The sequence below is a fragment of the Muscardinus avellanarius genome (assembly GCF_963383645.1).
Source record: "Muscardinus avellanarius genome assembly, chromosome: 7".
Taxonomy (NCBI): Eukaryota; Metazoa; Chordata; class Mammalia; order Rodentia; family Gliridae; genus Muscardinus; species Muscardinus avellanarius.
Window position 1 is genome coordinate 143828 of NC_137793.1, and position 17445 is coordinate 161272.

The 17445-nt window shown below is 48.2% G+C and overlaps 1 protein-coding gene across 1 annotated transcript in view; it reads left to right on the plus strand.

Moving 5' to 3' along the window:
* Positions 1–6529, plus strand: part of GFPT2 (glutamine-fructose-6-phosphate transaminase 2) — a gene marked incomplete at both ends in the record, with an annotated part of 50067 nt that extends 43538 nt beyond the window's left edge. Inside the window, 3 exons of the mRNA XM_080699343.1 lie at positions 1038–1205; positions 2854–3015; positions 6485–6529. Coding sequence (XP_080555469.1) covers positions 1038–1205; positions 2854–3015; positions 6485–6529 — 375 coding nt within the window. The remainder of the gene's footprint in view (positions 1–1037; positions 1206–2853; positions 3016–6484) is intronic.
* Positions 6530–17445: the final 10916 nt, after the last annotated feature.

Sequence of the window (17445 nt, forward strand, 5' to 3'; positions counted from 1 at the left end):
TTCTCGGGGGTGCAATAGAAGCAAGGCCTCGGTGTGTGCACTTACAATCCCTGAGAGTTCTGCTGCTCGGCTGAGGAGGCGCAGTTGCAGTGGCTCCGTGTGCCCGTGAAAGATGCATATTCAGCTGTGTCTCTGAGAGCTTGGGGAAAGAAAGAAGTGTTTAGGCTGCTGCTGGCTCAAGTCAATGGCCTCTCGTGGTCCCTGGAGGCTGGCACTCCCGCCGCCTGCAGCCACCCAGGAGGAGCTTCAGTCCTTACAGGGTGTCCCTGACCCAAGTAAATAGTTCTAGGGAGTTTAGAGACGTTTCTTTTGACACTCTTATCAGCTCAATGACATGGACTTAAAGGTAATTGAATAGAAATAGATCTACTTAAACATAGAAGAAAAAATTCCAAAGAGCCCAGCGTGTGTGATTTTACTTGATAGGTCAGTTGAAACAACCCTTTGGAAATAATGAAGTGTCTAAAACTGGGGGAAGCCGGGCATGGTGGCGCATGCTTGTGATCCCAGCATTTGGGGGGCTGAGACTGGAGGAGCATGGTTTTCGGACAGCCTCAGCTACTTAGTGAGGCCCTTTGCAACTCAGTGAGACCCTGTTTCAAAATAAAGATGAAAAATAGGGCTGGGGCTATAGCTTGAAGGTAGGATGCCCCTGGGTTCCATCCCCAGTACCTCAAAAAATAAAAACAAAAATAAAGAAATAAAATTGGGGGATGATTCATCAATGAAGGGCAGATCTAAGCGGAATAAATGCCATTGTTATAAATGGTGACTGACAGCCACGTGGCTGGCTAGGGAAGGGGAGAGGAGGAGCCATGCTGAGGCCGACTTGTGGTCTGAAGAGACTGTGGGGGGGGGGCTCTGTGTGCCCTGGACAGCAGCAGCTTCCTCCCAGCCTGGTCTGGCCCTCACTGCTGCTGACCCGCGTGTCCATCTGCCTTGCTGCCCTTGGTCGTGCCTCCCAGAGCCACCCTCCCCCAGCTGCTCCAGTCCCCTTTCTGCCCATTGGGACACTGGCCGCACCTGTGTCTCCCCAGAAAATCAAGGAGATCACCTACATGCACTCAGAAGGCATCCTGGCTGGGGAGCTGAAGCACGGGCCCCTGGCGCTGGTCGACAAGCAGATGCCAGTCATCATGGTCATCATGAAGGACCCTTGCTTTGCCAAATGCCAGAATGCCCTGCAGCAGGTCACAGCCCGCCAGGTAAGGCCACCTCTCCCCTGCTCTCCCCCACATGCCCACTCGCCCATAGCCTGCAAGCACTAGCTGTGGGCTTGCTGTTAGTGAGTGGCATGGTCACACTCTCTCCTGGGCCCTTGTGAGTAGAACACACGCTGAGAAAGGAAAGAGAAGCCTGCAGCCAATTTCTACAGCAGTTCTCGGTGACGTCTTGGGTCCAGACAGCCCTGTCTACCCTGGACCCTAAGCCCAGAGACCAGAGGAAGTGCGCTCACTGGAGGTTCTGGGGGCAGGTCTCCCTGAGGGCTGCCCAGTACAGTTCTGACACCTACTAGGCAGACTCAGTGTGTGGTGACCAAGATAGGAGGCTTGCAGCTCAACTTCTAGCTTCAGTGTCCAGGGTATTCACTAAGTAGATGATTGACTGATCACTGGCTGTGTTACTGAACTGGTCCAGTCCTCCTCCTTCTGTCTTCTGGGCTCAAAACCCCAGTCCTCTAATCACGTGGCTGGTTTCTCTGGCATGGTCAGTCACCATCCTGAAACTACCTATGGACCCATCACAAGGAACGATTAGCATGGACTCAATGGAATACACAGGGCCCACCGTGAATGGTGATACTTGTATCACTCAGCAGAATTCAAAGTGTCATTCTCCTGCCCAGGAACCAGGGACAAAGATGTGAATATTACACAACTGCTTCCCTGAGGCAGGAGGGCAGAGCCCCCCAGATCCATTCTAGGAGAACTCATGAAGTTACAGGGAGACAAAACCCAATTCAAGCCAGCTACAGTCACATTTGACTCGGCACAGTGATCAGAGAGATGGTATAAAACACTGGTGTGTGGCTATGCACACCTGTAATCCCAGTACCTGGGAGGCTGAGACAAGAGGAGCACAGGTTTGAGGCCAATGCACAGTAACTTAGTAAGGCCTTGTTTCAAAATAAAAATGGCTGTGGGTATATATCTCAGAACCTGGGTTCAATCCCTAGAACTATCAAAAAAGAAAAAAAAAATCCTATCGTTTCCCTACTGAACTCTCCCACAGATCCCGTCATACTACGGTGGCCATGGCCGGCGTTGTCTGGCCCTTCTTCCTGTCTCTGAGCTCTGGCCACTGCCAGCATCCTGTCTCCCACACATGCCAAGCTCAGTCTTGCTCTGAGCCTTTGTGTTGACTGGTCCTTCTGCCGGATGCCCTCCCGCCGGTCAGTTGCCCCTCACTGTGAACGTCCTACACAGCTCCTCCTCCTTGAGAGGCCTCCCTGCAGCCTGCTGGTGTTGCTTAATTGTATTGCCCTATTTTATTGTCCTGTGGCATTTATCTAAAGTTTATCTTTACTGGTTTGCCTCTTTATGATTTTGTCTTCCTTCACTAGAGTTAGGAGTGGGGTGCCTGGTCCTCTGCAAGGCAACCTGAAGCCACTCAATAAGTGGGTGCTGAGTGAAGAATGTGGCAGGCAGCAGTCACCAGGGAGAGGGAAAGCACACCAAGAAGCACCTGCCCCTCACATGAATCATGTACATCTCCTGTTGGGTGCAGAATTCCAGCAAAAGCAAAGGATTAGTGTTATCACTGCAATAATAATGCTGGTTCTGGAAATTGCTGTGGGCAAGGGTTGCTTCTTTCAGTGCCTGCCTCGTTTATGATCATATTTCCTTGCTTTAGGGTCGCCCAATTATACTGTGCTCCAAAGATGACACTGAAAGTTCCAAGTTTGCCTATAAAGCCATCGAGCTGCCCCATACCGTGGACTGTCTGCAGGGCATCCTGAGTGTGATTCCACTTCAGCTTCTTTCCTTCCACCTGGCTGTTCTCCGAGGCTATGACGTAAGTCTAAGGATTGCACCTAACATAGGAAGGAGGAGAAACATAACCCCAAGATTATTTTTCTTAACTTTATTTTAAAGTTTTAATTGATAGGGGGCTAATATCCAGAATATACAAAGAGCTCAAAAGACTTTACTCTAGCAAAACAAACAACCCAGTGAAGAAATGGGCAACTGAAACTAACAGACACTTCACAAAAGAAGAGATACAAATGGCCAGTAGATACAGGAAAAGATGTTCAACATCACTAGCCATCAAGGGAGATGCAAATCAGAATTACACTGAGATTCCATCTAACCCCAATCAGAGTGGCAAACATAAAGAAATCAAACAACAACAAATGCTGGAGAGGATGTGGGGAAAGAGGAACTCTTTTACACTGTTGGTGGGAGTGCAGAGTAGTTCAGCCGCTATGATCAGTGTGGAGATTCCTTGGAAAACTGGGAATAGATCCACCATTCAATCCACCTATACCACTCCTGGGTTTCTTTCCAAACGGGTTGAAATCAGAGAACCACATTAACATATGCATACCCATGTTCATAGCAGCACAGTTTATAATAGCCAAAATATGGAACAACCTAGATCTCCATCAACAGATGAATGGATTGCAAAATTATGAGAAATACACACAATGGAATTCTATTCAGCAATAAAGAAGAATAAAATAATAGCATTTGCAAGAAGATGGAAGGAACTGGAGAGCATTATGTTAAGTGAGATTAGTCAAGCACAGAAGGAGAAGGGACATATGTTTTCTCTAATATGTCAAGCTAGGGAGCAGTCGTAATACCAGAGGGATTCCAGATGATGGAGGGGAAATCTCAGCAAAGCTAGAATGGAAGGATAGGAGAGGAAGAAAGCTGAGGTGGTTCAATGGAGGAGCTACATACGAATCTGTGTAATAGCATAAATACAACATGGTTAACCTGGACACTCTCTATTGGGAGGAGGGAAGGGAAACGGGGGGGAGAGGGCACCAAGCACAATCTAAATGTACACCACTTTCAATATGTTCCACTTATAAATAAAATAAAATATAAATAATAAAGTTTTAATGGAAACGTATTTGTTAGGTACAGTATGGCATGTCAATGTACGTATGCACGACGGATGGCACAGTTCCTTTTGCTCTTTATCTGGAGTAAATAGTCATTGGAAAGAATAATTTCATTTAAAGTAACTTTCTTTTGAAGGTAGTTATGCACCCTAAAAATAAGCTGAAAGCTGCAAAAATGTAGAAAAGACCATGTCCTTAAATCATAACATTGTCACCCAGAGGCAGCGTTACGTAGCAGATTTAATTCTAGATTCCATTCTGTCCTGCTCATGTGAGTCTTTATTTATTTATTTATTTATTTATTTATTTATTTATTTGTTTATTTATTTATTGTGGTGCTGGAGTTCCTGGAAGCCCTTCTATCTCCGGACTACACTCCCAGACGTATTTTTTATATTTTTATTTGGAAACAGGGTCTCTTAAGCCAGAGCGGCTGGCTTCAATCCTCCTGTCTCCGCCTCCCAAGCGTGGGGATTACAAGCGCCTGCCACCACACCTGGCATGTGAGTCTTTTAAAAACTCTTTTCTTGCAGGACTAGAGATTGAACCCAGGGGCATTCTACCTCTGAGTTACACCCCCAGCCCTAATTTTTATTCTTTATTTGGAAACAGGGTCTCACTAAGTTGCAGAGTGCCTCGCTAAGTAGCTAAGGCTGGCTTTGAACCTGTGATCATCCTGTCTTAGCCTCCCAAGTACTGGGATTACAAGCATGCACCACCATGCCCAGCTCTTAAAACTTTTTTTTTTTTTTTTTTTTTTTTTTGTAGGTCTGGGGATGGAACCAGGGGCATTCGACCTCCGAGCTACACCCTCTGCCCCTTTTTTTTTTTTTAATTCTTTATTTTGAAACCCAGTCTCACTGAGTTGCAGAGGGCCTCACTAAGTAGCAGGCTGTCCGCAAACCGCGATCCTCCAGTCTCAGCCTCCTTCATGCTGGGATTACAAATGTGTGCCACCACGCCCAGCTTAAAAACGTTTTTAATATAATATCACAGATAAAAATTTGCTTCTTCCTTTTACAAGTATTTTTATATCTTTATGAACTTGTTATAATCAACATTTAATCACTGCATAATATTCTTATAACATGATTTTCTTAACAAGTGCTATTATTTAAGCTGTTTCCAATTTTTCATCTTTGTAAATGATACTGTGATGAACATTTTTGTACCTCATCTTTGTCTCACTTTTTTTGGTTTATTTTTTTGTGGGTCTGGAGATGGAACCCAGAGGCGTTCTACCTCCGAGCTGCACCTCCAGCCCTATTTTTTATTTTTTATTTTGAAACCAGGTCTTACTGAGTTGCAAAGGGCCTAAGTTGCTGAGGCCATTTGCTAACCATGATCCTCCAGTCTCAGCCTCCCGAATGCTGGGATTACAAACGCAACAACCACACCCAGCGTTTTGTCTCACATTTCAAGATTTTTTTTAGTCTAGCAGATGATTCAACAAGTTGACACTATAGCTAAATTATGTTCCAGGACAGAAACAATATATGATCTTATCAGGAAGTATTTAAGAACACAATATTTGTCATGTGAAGAAATAGATGTTTTAGCTCACACAGTGGCATACACCTGTAATCCCAGTAAATGGGAGGCAGAGACAGGAAGATTGCAGGTTCGAGACCAGCTTCAGCAACTTAGCTAGGTCCTCAAAAACTTAGTGAGACTCTGTTTCAAATTTTAAAAAATGAAATGGGGATGGGGGTATAGCTCAGAGGTAGAATTCCCCTGGGTTCAAACCCCAGTACCCCCAACACAAACAGATGTTTTATTAGAATTTTATTTTGAGAAGTTTAAAAAAGTATATAGCATACAAAAGCAATACAACAAACCTGAGTAAGTACATATCATCCAGAGTTGGCACTGACTAGCTTTTTTGTCATATTTGTTTCTTAATATATAATCAAAACAAGACATTTCAAGAAAGTCAAAGCACCCTTTATCAGCCATCCTCAATCATATTTCCCTCCCAGTCTCCACCCTAACATAAAGAGTCTCGTGGAATTTGTGTGTGTCCATCCCAGAAAAGTGAAAAACTTTTTTTTTCAGTGGTAGAAACGGAACCCAGGGCCTCATATGCTAGGCAAGCGCTGACTGCTGAACTATGCTCTCAGCCCCAAAAGTAGATTTTTAACAGTACACATTGAGCTAGCTGTTTGTAAACACATGAACCATATTCTTTAATAGTGTTCACAGTATGACATGTCAGGTGCACAACACATGTGTACTAAATAAGCATTACAGAGTTAAGTGAAGCTTCTAGAATAAGGTATTTTCTTCCAAGATGCCACTGTCCACATAGCTCCTGGTTGGAGGGGACCTGTGTTCCATCTGATAGTAGTTCTAAGATATGACAGGTGCTGAGATCTGTGGGGTCCTGACAGCTCCATTCTTTCCTTTTAGGTGGACTTCCCTAGAAATCTGGCCAAGTCTGTCACTGTGGAATGAGGACAAACCGTGAGGAGACCATCACCATGCTAGGTCTACTTTAAGACCTGCCTCAACTGCCGGGTTGCCATTGGGAAGAATGGGTGCTGCACCGTCCCTTGAGCCTCGGTACAGCTTGACAGCTTCGATGTGCCTTGTACCCAAGTGCTTTTGCTTATAGCAAATACCGTTTCTCTGTGTCCTGAAGCTGCCTGAGGAGAAAGGGGTCATTGTTTACACATGGGGGTCAGAGCAGACGTTTCTACTACTGTGCAATAGAGATACAGCTCTCTTCAGAGTAACTGTGAACTTTTTTAAACCAACATTAGTTAGTTTTAAAAGACAAAATATTTATAATGATGATTGTATAGCTTTTAAGTTATTTTTCTAGTATGTGGCTTTCTGTAGCCACAGTAATGCCCAGACTGTGCATCATGGCTACCCAGTGCACTGTCTCTGGGCTCGCTCCTAGTGAGTGGCATTCATCTCGGATTTGAGCGCAAAGCATTGACCCTCTGGACTCCTTCTCCTCTCCCTTCCTCTCTAAACTGCTCCTGATTCCCATCCCTCACATCAGTGAAGCCTCTCCAGCCTCTTCCCATGCCTCCGAGAAGTGTGGTTGAAATGTCACCTTCCATCAGTATTTCCTTTTCATCTATGGCCCAGATCCACCAACTGTCCAGCTTCTGTTTAACAAGATCGTGGTTCTTTAAGCACAGGCAGCATTCTGGTCCCTGCTCCCTTCCCATAGTAAAACAGCTTGAACATCCTACGCAGGAGGGTAGATTGGAGTGGGCTGCCCTACTCTATTTAAAAGCGTGCACAATCAAAATACTATGCAATTTTAAGATAATAAAGACAGTACAGTTGTTTTGGTCCTGCTCCTTCTTCTTGTGTACTTTGGGTTTGGGGGACTCCTAAGGATCTCAGCAGTGACTAGTGGGAACAACCCCACTTGTTAGGGCTATGGTTTAGATGTCCCCTGAGGACTTGTGTTGAAATCTAATCCCCATTGGGAGATACTGAGAGGACAGAAACTTGATCCAACTGTTGTGGGGTGGGGGTCTTTGGGAGTCGATCTTGCCTAACGGTATCAGGGTGGAGGTCTTGTGATTGAACTACTAGAGGTTTTATAAGAAGAGGGAAAGGCCAGGACATGGTGTGTGTGCGGGCTCCTGTCTCTGACCACTTGGGGACTGTGCCAGCAACAGGGCCCTCACCAGGGGCCACCCCTCACCTGGAACCTCCAGAACTGTGAACGAAATAAACCTCTTGTCAAGTTGTCTAGCTTCAGTAATGCCAAATGACTAACATGGTCAGTGGCCACCAGCATCGTGCAGCCGCCCACGATGTATGCTCCTGGAACAGAGCGAGACCTTGCAGGAGGCCACAGAACAGGCGCTGGGGACTCTCAGCCAGGACTAGCTAACCCTGCATCAGTGTGGGCATTGGGATACTGCTTGAGATGGTTGCTCAGAGCCTGGTGGCAGCCTGGAGGGACGGGCCCCTCAAGTTGTACTCTCACCCAGATTAGTTTATTTATTTATTTGGTACTAGAGATTGAACCCAGGGGCGTTCTATCTCTGAGCTACACTCCCAGCCCTGTTTTATGTTTTAATTTGAAACGGGGTCTCACTAAGTTGCTGAGGGCCTAAGTTTCTGAGGTTGACCTCGAACCCATGATCCTCTTCTCTCAGCCTTCTACGTACTGTTCAGCTATGTGCCACCACATCCAGCTATTTTGTTGTTGTTGTTTTTAATTTTGAAGCAAGGTCTCACTAAGTTGCTGAAGCTGGCCTTGAACCTGTGATTCTCCTGTTTCAGCCTCCCAAATGCTGAGGATTGCAGGCATGTGCCACTACATCACGCCCAATTAGCCTATTATAATCATAGATCTTTCTACAACCAGGCAGGAAGATAGGAAGCCAGACAGGTTCCAAAGGTTTGTGAAGTTGAATTTAGGCTCCCTACCTATGCGCAAAATCAACAAAATACAAACTCCTTTGGACTAAGCAAGACTGTGGCACCAGGCAGCAGTACTAGTCCATCTTGGGGCCTCACACCTCTCCAGTCCCCCCCCCACCTCCCTCTCCAGGTGACCTATGTTCCCTGAACATAGCACACAGGTCCTGACTTCTCAACCTTTGGGTCTAAGTGCCCTTTCTGCCTAGGACACTGGCCCAGAACTTCCCTGCTGGCTTCCCAGGCTCAGCTGGGGCTTCCTCCTGTCCAGGAGGCCTTCCTCAACTGCCTCTTCCCCCTGGCAGGTGTGATCAGGTGTTGGCTGTGTGATGGTATCCCATCCAGTTCACATCACACGTTTGGCAGGATCTTTTCATTTGTTGGCCTTGACCAAGATTCTTTGTGCCCATCCAAACCATGGACTAGCTCCCTCCCCACCACACCTCAGCTCTGCAACCATAAGTATGAAACCATAACAGGTTTCATAAACCAGTGAAGGCAGTGTCTGGAAAAAAACAGAATCCGTATGGAGAACTCAGTGTGGGACATGTCTAAGTGTGAATACATATAGTGACTTGGGGTTACCCACTTTGCAGGGGTGAGTGCCATAAAATCAGCCTGGTCTGGGAATTGAGCACCCAGAGTGCTACAGCGAAGCCATAGCTCTGACAGCCAGGCTCTTCCTAGCTTCCATGATGGTGGATGTTAGTGCTCTCTTTTCCTTCGTGCACAGGAGGCAGGTGGCAAGTAAAGCTGAGGTGAGGGCAGGTGTGGGCAGGGGCCCAACAAAAGGGCCCTCCTCCGTGCGGGCCACTCCCAGGAACCAGAACGTCAAGCAGGAAGGAGCCACACTCGGCTTCAGAGAGCGCCCTCTGGCGACCACGGGGGTTGGTCACAGGAGGCCGGGCTTCCTCGCCCTCGGCCCTCGCTGCGGCCCTAGGGCCTCACTAGCCGGGCTCAGCCCTCAGTACCGAGGAACCTGGGTAGAGGCTTGCTTCCCTCCCCGAGTTCTGCGGCCAGCCTCCGTGCTCCCAGCCCTGACCCCGCCATCTGCAGGGTCCAGCTTCTTCCTCCACTCTGGCCGTGGCACTGGCCACTCCGTGGGCCCTGGCATCCCGTGATCGCGGCTCCACCTGACAGTCACCATTTGTCGGCCACCAGCCCCACCTTCCCAGCCCCTGAAGTCCAGCCTCCCGACCCGCCCGCTCGGTCCCCGGGCTCCAGCTTTCCCAGCGTATGCAGTCTCTTCCAGCTGTGCCCTCCGAACACAGACCTCGGCCTCCTGGAGCGTTTTACAGCACTCCAGGCAGGCCTGCTGAAATCCCACCTGGGGGAGGCTGGAGAGGCTAGAGGCAGCTCCGTGCCCGAGGACCCCGGCCCGAGGGGCCCCTCTGCCCGGCTCTCCTCTCCCCGCCCTCTACCGCTGGACAGAGGCTGGACCCCGTCAGTAGTGCGTGGTCCTAGTCAGGGTCTTCTCTTCGCGCCCCTCCCTCTCTACCATTCCCCTGTGGCGTGCGCAGAGTCCCCGCCGCAGCGAGCAACCAAGCCCCTGCCCTGCCCAGCCGCGGGATCCCGGCCGTGCCCAGCCACTGCGCTCCCCGCGTCCAGGCACTAGGGGGCGCCGCTCCCAGCGCCCGGAGCCGGGCCAGCCCCGCCCGCTACGCGGCCCGCCCCCCGACGCGATTGGCCGGCCCGCCGGGCTCTGCGCGCGGCGATTGGCCGGCCCGCGAGTCGGTCGGTGCAGCGCGGCGGCGGCGGCGCGGGGAGGCGGCGGACCGGAAGGGCCGACGCGCGGGCCGCACACCCACTGCGGCGGCGGGCGGCGGGCGGCGGGCGGCGGGGCGCGGCGGAGCGGGCCGCGGAGCGGGGAGCGGCCAGCGCAGCGCCGCCAGGCCGCCGCCGCCGGAGCCAGGTGAGCCCGGGCGCCGGCGCCCTCCCTCCCGGCCCGCCCACGGGGCGTGCGGCGCCATCCCTTCCCCTCGCGGGCTCGCCGCTGCGCACCGCGCCGGCCGCTCGGCACCCGCGCCCTGGCCCCCACGACCTTGGCCGAGGCGCTGCCCTCGCTCTCCCGCAGTTTCCTCCGGGGAAAGTGGGGAAATGTCTGCTCTTTCTGGCCAGGGTTACTGTAGGACCGGATGATTGCATGGACGCGCCTGGGCGGGAGCTAGTGCACATTCGTGGAAAATTGGGTGGGCTGCTGCCCTTGAGTGTGATCGGAACCCCTCTCCACCCGCCAGGTCGGCCTCCCACCCTCTCCTCACTCCGCCAGCCCCTGGCAAAGCCGGAGCAAGCCGAACACCTGCAGCGCGGCCCCACACACCCAGAACCCGCTCCCGCGCCACCCCTCACCTGCCCTACGCGCCAGCCCTCACCTCAAGACCTTGGCATTGGCAGTTTCCCATGTTTGGAGTTGTCGCTGAGGTTTCTGCATAGCTGCCTCGTTCCGCTTCTTCCTCTAGGCAGATGTTTCGTTTTCAGTGAGGCCTAACTTGACCGCTCTCGTTCTTCCCTTAGTCATTCTATTTCGTTGCATTGTTTCATTTTCTTCCTAGCATCCTTTTTATTTGCTTAATTATTTTCTGTGGCTTTGCGAAAACAGGTAGCTGATCTGTGCACTGCTTTCTTGGGAAGCACTCAGTATGTACCCGTAGTATCGCTTCAGTGACTGATCCAAGGAATGTCCCTGCTTGTCTGTCATCTCTGCTTTCTTTGCCCATTCAGTGACTCCTGACTAATTTGTGAAACCTGTAAGCAGATGGAAGCTTGTTCTCCTTTTGTGAAACAGTTTAATATCCTTGACCTCTTTATTTGGTAACTGTCAGAACAAACTATAATATAAATCTTATATTTTTGTAGTAGTTTAGCTCTGTCTTCCACACAGTCAGGAGATGTCTACTGGATTTTGCATTATCTAGGTCATGTTTTCTGTTAAGCCCCAGGGATACACAGGAGATAGCAACAGGGTTCCTTCTCCTAGAGAGCCCAGAGGCCCAGAGTGAAGGCTGGCATGCAGATAGTTTTAAATGGAGGATAATACCTCTGCTTTGCATGGGAATTCAGAGGAAGTGACAGGTGGTGCTAGTGGGCCTTGAACTGAGACCAGAAGCTTCCCAGGCAGGGAGAGGTAGGAAGAGTGAAAGGGCAAGCCACTGAAGGGGCCTAGAGCAGGCGTGACGGTTAAGCCCTCAAGACCAGGTGCATGGTCAAGGAGGGACAGGACTGTAGGTGGTGAAGCAGAACATAGATTTGCATCCAAACTCTCCTGAGTTTTAAATGTTAACTATAGCTAATTAAGACTTCTGTAAACATGATGAGTCAAGCCAAATGCAAACTCTTTCAGCTTGGTTGTGGTATTGTCAGCCTCCAGGGCAGGCTTTGTGGGAGAGAGGCCTGTGAGGAGCAGTAAAAGTAGCCTCAGGCCAGAGGAGCTGGGCCCTGTTTGCCCAGTACAGCCAGGTATGTGCTTGATTGTCTGTTCCTGGAGCCCTGTGAGCAGCAGCTATGAAAGCCCGGAGGCTCACAGCTCTGGTAAGTAGAATTTGAACCCAGAGATCCCCAGATCAACATTTTTTCCTGGGTCTTCAGCTGTAAGTATTCTTGTTTGGCTTTTAGTTTGTTTTGGAAGAACAACAGCCAGTCTTAACGTTTTCCTCCATTTAACCTCTTTCTTTCCAGAAGAATTCTGCTGGCTTAAAAATAATCCTTTTTGGCATAGACTCTGGAGAGCTTTGACTTTTCTGAGAACTTAAACCTCAGGATACCAAGACTTTATAATAATTTGCTAACAAATTAAAATGTGTTTACTCAGTTCCATAAATAAGTGTTCAAAGGTACACTTGAATTTGTCTATTTGAAATAAGATTTTCTTAATTTTCCAGATAAAGTGCCAGACAGAGCCATCAACAGTAAATAAACTAATGGCCCTCATGATGTGTTCTTATAGTGTTTGCATAGTTGGGCTTTTACTGATTTTATCTGTGTGATGTAATTTAATGTGTTTCTCTGTATTTCCTGAAAATCAGTCATTGGATCTAGATGAGTTTTGGTCAGATTCAGGGTGTACTTCCTATCAAAGGTACCCTCTCAAGTGGGGTGTGCACTCTCATTTAGAGGCAGCCTGAGATTCTGTGCTGCTCTCTGTTTTACAGATGAGTACAGTCTGTTGCCCCAGATCACCCAGATAAGTGGCTGACCCACTGGGAGTCTGACTCCAGAGTCCTGATCTTAACTACTGCTTCATACTGCCCTTCCACATTTTGAAAAAATTGAGAATTTTTTCTCTGGATTAGTTTTGCCTTTCACAAACATTGATTACCCACTGTGTAATTAGTAGGAGACGGAGAAGAAAAGTCAGGAATGTTTCTTTCCCTTAAGAAGCTCAGACTGTATTAAGATATATGACTACAATGCACCAATTTAAAAAAAAGAAGCTCAGAGAAAAGGTGGTGGTGCACTTACAATTCAAAATAAGAGGAATACAAGTGGGGTGACAAAGGGGGGTCAGAAGCAGCTCAGTAAAGGGGAAGGTGTTGGGGAAACGGGGAGAAGCAAGTGGTTGGACTAAAGCTTGGAGGAAGGAGAGAGGTGAGTGATCATTTCAGCAGAAGGAACTGTGGGGGCCAGGCGTACAGGTGTGCAGTAGGTGTGTCTGCTCATCCCAGGTGCTTTGCTTTTCCCAGGAGTGGGCCAGAGGGCCTGAGTCAGCTGTGCTGTGCCAGGTTTTAGTCTTACTCTCGAAGTCACTATCAAATTCAAACAGGAGAGTGGTATGATCATTGCATATTTTCAACAAATCTCTTTTTTAAAATCCTTATCATGCAATAATTATAGAACCACAAGAAGCTCCAGGATCCCATGTACCTTTCACCTAATTTTCTTCAGTAATTGCATATTTAGATAGTCATGGTACAGTATTGAAAACAGAAAGTTGGCCTTGGTACAGTATACAATTCATTGTCATTTTATCACATGTAGGATTCATAAAACTATCACCACTGCTACACTCAAGATACAGAACTGCTTTATCATCCCAAAGATCTCACGTGACCACTTCATAGCCTCTTACCCACTCTGCCCCCATGAGTAGTCCTGGTGACCACTAATCTGGTCTGCATCTCTATGCTGTTGTCACTTCAAACATACATATGGGGATCACACAGTATGTGACCTTTTGAGATGAACTTTTCTCACTAAGTACAGTCGTTCCTCAGAATCCTTGGAGGATTGGTTCTGGGGCTCCCTGTAGATACCAAGGCCCATGGATGCTCACATAGCGCTTCTGCTGTTGCTGGGTCCAGGGAGTGATAAGGTCTTGCCTGCAGCTTGCTGTGGGGCTGGGCAGGGAGAATGGACAGTTTAGGTGCCTGAAAGCAGGGCTGGAGGAGAGGAAGCCTCTCTGGCTCTTAGGAGGAAGAGTGGGTGAGGTGATCACCAAATACTAGTTGTAACTGCATTGTAGCTTAAGAACTAATGTTCCCAAGGAACCAAAGTAAGTTTGAGCTGGGGGCACTTTCCTAGCATGTGTGAGGCCCTGAATTTAATTCCCAATACTGCCCTCCCCAAAAGGCTTAAATTGCTGTGTATGGCTATTTTTCCATAAGAATTAAAGTAGGAAAATAAGACAATTTGATAATGAAAAAATTCAGGAGCAAATACTGAAACAAAAGAGTAAGTCTGAGAATCTTGCTTTTTTTGTTTTGTTTTGGTACTGGGGATTGAACCCAGGGGTGTTCTACCTCTGAGATATACCCCCAACCCTATTATTTTCTATTTTGTTTTTGGGGGTTTTTTTCTTTTTTTTCTTTTTCTTTTTTTTTTTTTTTTTTTTTTTTTTTGCGGGTCTGAGGATGGAACCCAGGGGCATTCGACCTCCGAGCTACACCCTCTGCCCTATTTTTTATTCTTTAATTTGAAACAGGGTCTCACTGAGTTGCAGAGGGCCTCACTAAGTAGCTGAGGCTGTCCGTGAACCACCATCCTCCGGTTTCAGCCTCCCGAATGCTGGGATTACAAGCGTGAGCCACCACGCCCGGCTTTTATTTTCTATTTTGAAGCAAGTTGCTAAGGGCCTTGCCAAGTTGCTGGGACAGGTTGTGAACCTACGATCCTCAGCGCTCCCAAGTACTGAGAGTATAGCACTGTGCCATGCACTCCAAGAGAATCTGCTTGTAACCACAGCATTCAGTGCATGCCTGTCAACCCAGTACTTGAGAGGCTGAGGCAGGAGGATCACAGGTTCAAGAACAGTCTCAGTAAGTAGTGAGACTCTCATCAACCTAGCGAGACCCTCTTGCAAAATAATAATAAACTAGGGCCAGGGGTGTAGCTCAGGGGTAGAATGCCCCTGGGTTCAACCTCCAGTACTCCAAAATAAATAGTGCATGTCTTGAGCATTCTGAAGCTCTAGTGTGATGAAAGCTTTAGTTGAAGTGGGGTAAAGTGGCCCGTGCCCGTAATGCTAAACTTGAGAGGCTGAGACTAGAGGATCACAGGTTCAAGAACAGCCTTGACAACTTAGTAGATTCCTAGTAGCCTAGTGAGACCTTGTTTCAAGAAATAGATTTTAAAAGGGGGGCCTTGGAGTGTAGCTCAAAGGTAGAATGCCTCGGGTTCAATCATTAGTGCCGTAAAAAAAGTTTTAATTAAATATGGATCACTGGCTCGTCATCTTCATAAAAGCAGTGTTCTTGTGGAGGGAGGCAGCCAGCGGTGTGAGAAGGCCTGTGTTCCTCTCACCTGGTTCTGGCCAGCCCCTGGACACATGGCTCACTTCCTAGTAGAGTCAGAGGTATCGGAGTGTTGGCAGGGGTGTGGATCTCGTCAAGCTGAGCCATACTGGGACTTTGACCAGCTCTTCCTGTCTCAGAGCCTCGGGTTCCTCGTTTGTGCCGTGGGGATGGTAACGCGTTCCTTCTCAAGTGGTGTGAGAGCATTTATCTGTGTGTCCCTCGGGCCTGGCCCACTCTGCATCCTCCAGCCTCGTGTACCTTAAGCCCTTCTTCCACACTGGTGTCAGGGTGGTCGTTCTACAGCCTCATTTAAAACTTGTTTCTCTCTTAAATATGAGGTATGTGCATGGGGTTTTTGTTTGTTTGGTGTTAGGGATTGAACCCAGGAGCATTCTACCTCTGAGCTACACCACAGCCCTTTTGATTTTGAAGCAGGGTCTTGCTAAGTCCCTGAGACTGCCACAAACCTGTGATCCTCCTGTCTTATCCTCCCAAGTACCGGGGTTACAAGCATGTGCCACCACACTCAACCTGTGGTTTTGTTGTTGTTTAAGTAAAGAAAGTTGTAACAGGCAGAAGGAAAGCCTCATTTCTTACTGTTTCTCTAACCCTCTCCTCACAGCGTGTTCGCGTGTTCTTAGGTAGATGGGCACTTAGCGTGTACACTCTTCTCTCTAACGCGCCTTGTTTCCTGATGGAGCTTAGTCATCTTTCCGTATCACCCCATGCAGTCTCTTCCTTCTGTTCAATGGCTTTCTTGTATTTTATGCCATAACGTATTCATTTAATCCACCGTGTATATTTTGGGTTATAATTATTTTACCTGTGATAAGAAATACTATAAATATCCTTGCACAGATATCTTTGAATATTTGTGCACATATATTTGCCAGGTACATTTATAGATGGTAGTTAGGATTTGCATGAGTTTGCAGCTTATTATTAGCAATAACTTGTATTTCTCCCCCCAAAAAGCATTTTACCAATGTACAGCTACTGGTAGCTTATATGGTGGTGTTCAGGCCCTGATGTCATGGTTGGAACTGTGGACAGGCTTGAGCTCAGGTCTTGCCTCCTTGGTCAAGCCTTCCTCCATGTCATCTCTCTCTCTCTGTGCGTGGTCGCTCCCCCCTTCCCGTGTGTGTGTGTGTGTGTGTGTGTGTGTGTGTGTGTGTGTGTGTGTAGGGTGCTGGGGTGGAACCCAGGCCCTTGTATAGGTCAGCCAAGTACTCTGTCATTGAGCTGTTCCCCCAGCCCCTTCCTTCCTATATTTGAGGAGCCCACAGCCTGGGTGGAGGAGGAGGCATACCAGTAAGAGTCCTCGTAGCCCAGCCTAGCGGGTGGGCGCCTGTGGGGACAGTGATGGTGGCCTCCTAGGGCAGGAGCCCAGGGTGAGGAGAGCGGCCCCTGGTGTGGGAGTGGAGGCAGTGAGTGTAGCTGTGGTGTGTTACCAGTGTGGGTGTGTGAAAATTCTTGTCCTTCCCAATTTTTGTTAAACTTTTTTCTGAGCTCCAGCTGATGCTCCATTTTGTTAAAATATAATTTCAACAGAGTAGTTTCACCAACAGCAGAATTACATTGCTTTCTGGGTTGCCTTAAGGGTCTTTCTCCTGCTCTCAGGAAGCCCAGATGAGACAGAAGTGGCTTTGACTGATTCCTCTTAGGGTATTTTTTTTCTGCCTAGCTAAGGCACTTCATTTTAATTTTAGAATTTCTTAAGTCTTGAAATTATATTAATAATTTTATGTCTTGGCAGGGCCTGGTGATGCAAGCTTGTAATCCCAGTACTTGGAAGGCTGAGACAGGAAGATCACATATTTGCTGCCAGCCTTGGTGACTTAGCAAGGCTCTCCACAACCTAGTAAGGCCCTGTTTGAAAATAAAAACATTAAATAGGTGAATGGCCATGGGTTCAATACCCAGTACCACAAAGTAAAATAAATACTAATAATAAGTTGTATGCCCTAATTTGATTGGATGTTCTTTCCAAATTCAGAAACACTAACCTAGAAGTATACTAGTCAGAGTATGGGTTGCAAGCAGTTGTGGCAGAGAGAATTCCAAAGTTGCTCAATAAGGCCGAGATCGAGTTGTGCCATCCCAGCATGGGTAGGTAGTCCAGAACGGGAGGTAGCTCTGTGCCACAAGGTCACCCCGGTGTCCAGCCAGTGGGCAGCTCTGCCACCTCCACATACACTTGCTTCTCTCAGTCTGTGGCATCTGGTGCCTTGGTCAGCAGCAAGGAAA